This window comes from Harpia harpyja, chromosome 5, assembly GCF_026419915.1.
Source record: "Harpia harpyja isolate bHarHar1 chromosome 5, bHarHar1 primary haplotype, whole genome shotgun sequence".
Lineage (NCBI taxonomy): Eukaryota > Metazoa > Chordata > Aves > Accipitriformes > Accipitridae > Harpia > Harpia harpyja.
This window is the reverse complement of record NC_068944.1, coordinates 55,832,601-55,838,600: the sequence shown is the minus strand read 5'-3', so window position 1 is coordinate 55,838,600 and position 6,000 is coordinate 55,832,601. Positions and strand designations below refer to the sequence as shown.

At 37.0% G+C, this 6,000-nt stretch overlaps 1 protein-coding gene across 1 annotated transcript in view; it reads left to right on the top strand.

The window, feature by feature from the left end:
- The first annotated feature begins 2,066 nt into the window (after nt 1-2,066).
- RGS22 (regulator of G protein signaling 22) overlaps nt 2,067-6,000 on the top strand; it is a 63,486-nt gene continuing 59,552 nt past the window's right edge. The window contains exons 1-2 of the mRNA XM_052787606.1: nt 2,067-2,091; nt 2,743-2,771. Of these exons, the coding sequence (XP_052643566.1) occupies nt 2,067-2,091; nt 2,743-2,771 (54 nt within the window). The remainder of the gene's footprint in view (nt 2,092-2,742; nt 2,772-6,000) is intronic.

Sequence of the window (6,000 nt, the reverse complement as noted above, 5' to 3'; positions counted from 1 at the left end):
ATTCTCCATCCTGCCTAGCCGTTCATCTTTTCTACAAGGTCAGATGCTTTTTGGGATAGATCATGGCTTTTACTATATTTATGAAACATTCTGCAGTTCTGCTAAGCTAAATAACAATCAAAATGAAAATAAGAGAAGAGCATGGAAAGAGAAAAGTGTGGAAAAGGAGGAGAATAATCCTAATCTTTATATCTCAGCTTCACCAGCTGGTGAACTTTTAACAGGCAATATAAAATCAGGACTGAAACACATAGATACAATATTTGACCTAAATGTGTGTTTTTAACTAAGATAATGAGAAAGTGATAGCAAGTGCTAATAGATTCTCCATGAGAGAGTACAGTGTGTTTCCTGATGAGCTTAATGCAAAATGCAATCTCTGAAGCACCCTAAACAGAACAAAGACCTAAGAGTTTTATACCAAAACATACCAGATGACAAAAGGAGAGAAAAAGGACTTCTATTTTTTTATCGACCCGTTTCCAAACTTGAATTCTATCTAAGCTGACTTGTGGCTTCCACTTCTAATTAAAAAAAAGACGCATTCATCATGTTTCTTTTGTTTGTTCTACAAAAATTACAAGCAACTAGGGAAGTTTAGGAGAACGTTATACACCAAAGACTATGTCTAAACTTGCAATAGAAAGAAAAAGGGGCAGGGGGAAAAGTAGTGGAATGAACTGTAGCTTAAATATTTGAAATCATATTAAGTAGTTTGGTTATGAGACAATGCAGTCTCATATATAATGCAGTGCAATTCTTCTACCTATTGGAAAGGTTTCACTTTACATTTTATGGCCTATCTTGTTATGCATATTTCTCTTACATATACATTATGTATACCCATTTGAAATATTTCATAATCACAATAAAACACATCTTGATACATGGCACTAAGAAATTATGTGTTTAGGTGTATGCCGTTCAGTGTTAACCTACTGTTTGTCATGTCTTACTGAATAGAATTTGCATACAGAGAACTTAAGGGTAGTTAATACTTCATCAGAATACTGATCATACTATTTAAATTGTCCATAGCTCACTTAAGTTTGAATCTTCATATTGTATTCTTTGCTTCTGTTGAATATGCTTTTCACGTATATCAAATATTGCTGTCTGAAATGTGTATCTTGGCTATGATATTATTCAGCTTGTCTCTTAGGTCTTTGGAAATGTTGTTCTTCCCTTAAGTAAAAAAAAAAACCCACAAAAAAATCCATGCTAAAAAGCTAATCAGACAGCTAACTACATTCCACCAAGACAATTAGAAGTAGTATTATTCTGGCATTTAGTAATTAGAGCAATGATTGTGGTGTTTGGGCAAGCACCCCCAGGAGTGGGAATGCACATCTGGACTAGAGGGTGCAAAATACCACGTGTTTCTAGGATGAAGCCATTTTCCCTGCCTCTGATATTTGATTTGCTGCTTGTTCGACAGTTATCAATTCCTGGACTTTAAGCTGTAGTCCCTGAGTGTGTGCATTTGTTGTTTTCATTTGATCATGGATTCCACCAAAGTCATGTATGAATTAAAATAAAACTTCTTTTCACAGCTGAAGAGTATGACTGGAGATACCATACTGTTCTGTGGAAGGGGGCACAAATGCTAGAGTTTGTTGGGAATGGGAAACTCTTGGTACATTTTGGGCACTTCCTGAGCACAGCTGATAGGACTAGGAGCTGCCTCGGTCAGTTGAGAAAAGAGCGTTTGATTTCATTTCTTGCTGCAAGTATCCTCAAATTCCTACTTCACAGGCATCTCTTTTGGGACCGTATCATCAACGTGCCTAATATCAAAGTCTGCTTCAGCGAGATTTGCACCCACGGTAGAAGTATGTGCTTACCGCTCAGCTCATCCCGTGCATTGTTTGCAGTGCCATAGCAACCCCGCTTTGCTGCGAGCCACGCAGCAGAGCCAGCCTGCCCTGCTGCAGACCAGCAGGCCCCAGCCAGGCTCAGGACCTCTGCAGCTTCTATTTCTGGTCTGCAGTCAAGGATTTCACCTTTGCAAATGAGGTCGTAAGCTTGCAGGTGTGGGTGCTGGCCCTTACATATGTAGATCCAGGATGCAGTCGAAGAGGCTTACCACTGGTATGTAGTGCTTTCCACAGAGGGTGATGGACTGAATCTGTGTCAGACGGGGGGTCTGACCCCAGAGTGATTGTCTCACAGAGACAGTGATACAAAAGAGGGGGATTTTGAATGGCAAGGTTTAAACTTGCCCAGCAAAATTCACCAATCTGAAGAGAGAACTTTACTCCCTTCAAATGGCATCACAAAAGACGGACTATTCTCCTAGAACGAGTGAGATTTGGTTACTTGGGAACACCGATGATTACATTTTTTTGAATTTTATCATGTGGTTCGTAATATTTGCTGTTCAAGGCTCCAAGAGTCTCATAAAAATCTGTATTTTCATTAACACCAGCAAGCTTCTAGTTATCAATTTTGCAGAGGAAAGCTGACAAGAAGTTGACTGATATGTGTGAGAAATAATCTAGTTAAAAAATACTTGAATTATATTTAAATCATTCTTGTGATAGTCAACATTTTTATGCATGGGTCAACATTACTGCATGTTCTTGGGGTTTATTTTATTTCCTCAGGCTAAGTTATTTTATTTCAGAATATCCAGGAAGGTTGTCATGCCTCACTACTTTTTGTTTCTGTTCAGTAATTGTAGTTGAACAAGCTTGACTGCATTGCTTGGATAACATATGATGTTTCATTTTTGTGTTTCAGAGCCTCCACGTATAACAGAAGAAGTGTTTGTAAGTATGCTATATAAGGCTTGATCATTCATTTTGTCATGTAACTGTAGAGGAAAAAAAGCAAAAAATGTTTTTGGAAACTGTTGTCTGGTTTCTCATTTCTTTCCTTCATGAAACTATAGAGTACTGAGTAATTTCTTACAATTTTCTCAGTCAAACAATTTTCTCAGTAACAGGAAACTAGGGAGAATAAAGATAGAAATGGAAAGGAAAGTTAAATAGGATGAAGGAAGGAAACAATCAGCTGGAAGGTTCAACATGACACGTTTAAAAATCTTCTCCTTACTTTACCTTTTCTGCCCTTTGCTCATAGTTCATTGTAGGATTTCCCTGATGTTTGTCTTCTCATTTGAAAGGTATATATGTTTGTCTATTACCTCATATGAAATGACACCTTAAATCTTGCAGCTTAGGTAACATTTGCCTCTTCCCCATTTTGGATGCCTTTGTAACTGTGTATTTTAATGTATAAATGTATTGCTATTCCTTTTTGGAGCCTCTAGATACTCTTATTTATACTGTTTATTATCATAAAAAAGAATCAACATGAATTCAGGTAGAGGAAAAAATATATAAGCAGATATTTAGCATACATAAATATGTAAATGAGAACATCTCTCAACAACATATTGACATTGCATTAAACCTTGATTCTGCAGGCTACTTAATGTGACTAGACATGTCTGACTCCAGGTGAACTTCACACATGGACATCAAGCTGTCAGAGTTCTGTGTAGGACTGGGGTTTTATATTAACTTTAACTTTTGACATTTAAAGATGCCATTTATTATATATTTTTCAAGAGTGGAGAGGTATTTATCATTTTAGTGGGTGCTACAATGTGAAATGCAAACCTTTCAAGATGGTGCCACTTTGACACACATTCAGCTTCTCCTTTGGTGTCTAACAATATTTCTGTGTTTCTGTACTTTTTCATGATGGCAGTAATAGAGAAAGCTATCAAATACTACAGATAGAAAGTCATTAGGTTTGTTTCCACAAAATATCTAAGAAATGGTTGTATACCACTGCCAAAATTATTTTAAAATTCCTTTCAATTTTAAAAGAGTGATAGAAATCAGGCCCTATTTGTACGCAAATTGCATGAAGGCAAAACTGCAGTTTTGGGCCAATTTTTAGCACACCTTGACCTCCAGTTGCAATAGTAAGGCAGCTTTTTCTAGTCATAATTTGGACTGTGCAGCGGGAAAGATGGTATGGGAAGAAATGAAACTAAATGCTTCCTGACACAAAAATCTAAGCTATAGTATTGTGTATGCAACTTCATAACCTATAACGTGCAAATATGAAAGTGCAACTATGCTTAATGAAACTAAGACTGACCACAAAAAACCCCTCACAAAACCAGAGGAAAGTATATTGTGTATAGATGCAGTAAGATCAGTAAGTAATAAAGCTTGTATTAATAAGATCATAAACATTTTATTGATTAATCAGCCACTGTGTTTACATTTCTTGCTGTTATATAGGACTACAGAGAATTATATCCTTGGCAAATTAAAAACATGTTACTGCATATTCTTAAAGAGTTTATACTTCAGCCAGTAATAAATGAATTGTTTTGAGTAAGTCCTTTGAAACAATAAAATATTTTCATGGGGTATTATCATATCTAGCCATCTTCAGATTCATCCTTATCAGTGTCAAATCTAATTGTGCATTGCCCAAACCAAACATGAGGCAGACTGCAGCTTGTTTCTAATGAATTTTTTTGTTAATTGTGTTAACACTTGCTGAATTGAGATTTCTGGATCTGATTGATTGTCTAGTGACATTAGCGAGAGGATTTTCCATTGACTTAAAAAGGCTTTGGGTTAGGCACTTTGGTAAATTCTCCTACTTAATCAGTGCCCTAACATCTCTAGGTCCATGGTACTGCAAGTGCATTGAACCATGGGCCTGTGATCCAAATAAAGCACGATCTCTGTAATGCAGAAAGCCTTGCTTTCAGTGTTGTCAGCATTTTCCAGGAATGAGCGTGAGCTAACTTGCCTGTCCTGTATCAGTCACAGCAGCAGCCATAAGTGCTAAGGAACAAATGTTGGCAGACTAAGGCCGGACAAACACCATTAGGTCTGGTTCTGACTTGACATGCAGCACATAGGGGCCTTTCTCAGTTCATGTTAAAGTACATTAGCTCAAGATTTCTTCCTTACCTGAGTACAAGCTGTCTCTGTTTAAGTTAGACACTGTGGGGTTTGGATCAAGATACTGCCTGCCTACAAGTGATACCACGTACACTGTGCATAATCTCTCTTTAATGCTACTCCTCACTAGTGCATTTCAATGCTGTGAACTTAAGAAAGAGAAAAAAGATCTGTGTCACAAGACCTTTGCTGATATTGGCAAATATATTTGATTTAGGTGCATTCTCTTTGTGTTGCAAGGCAGAAATAACAGAATATTCAAGAAACTGAAAACTATTAAAATCTGTTTAGGAGTCTTCATTATATTGAAGACAGATTTTTGAAGACCAATGGAATAATGTTCTACTTTTACCTTCTATTGTGTTGAAATGGGGGTGGTGGTGGTGGTATTGAGTACAGTAGAAGTAAGATTAGGATCCATACTTACGGATTTGTCAACAGCAAAAAAAAATAATTTCTATTCTACAGTTTTTGAGTCTTGTTAGCAGGATTTAAAATGCAGGGATCAGAAAGGGTACAAAAACACCTGCAGATGCAGTGTTCACTTCTGATGAGGTCAACAGGAAGCCTCCCAGTTTTGTCAGATTCAAAGTATTCCATACACTGCTGGCTTGGTGAGCCAAATTATAGATTAGCGAACTCCCTTTTATTCCCCAAACATCTCCCAAAACATCCCCAAGCAGCAGTGTGGGAGCAGAAGCAGGCTCTGGTGAACTTTTATACTCCCCTTCTTCCCAGATGTGAGAGAAAAAGGTATAACGTGGGGAATTTCTAGACCATTAGCTTATGCACATTTTTTCAAAAGAAAACATGCGGATTTCCAGCATTTAGAAGCTGTTGGGCTTATGAAGGCTTTATCTGTAAATTTCTTGGCAAAGGATTTACCTTCACGTGTGTTTTTTAAATTGCTAAGGACCTCAGCAGTGTGCAATGGCTAGAATGTAACAATGATGCAATGATTATATTCTCAAAAGTGGGAAATAACATTTTGCAAAAGTTTGCATGTCATATCTCATGAAAAAATAATTCTTTGAAGCAATAGTTCATTCAAACCTTGCTT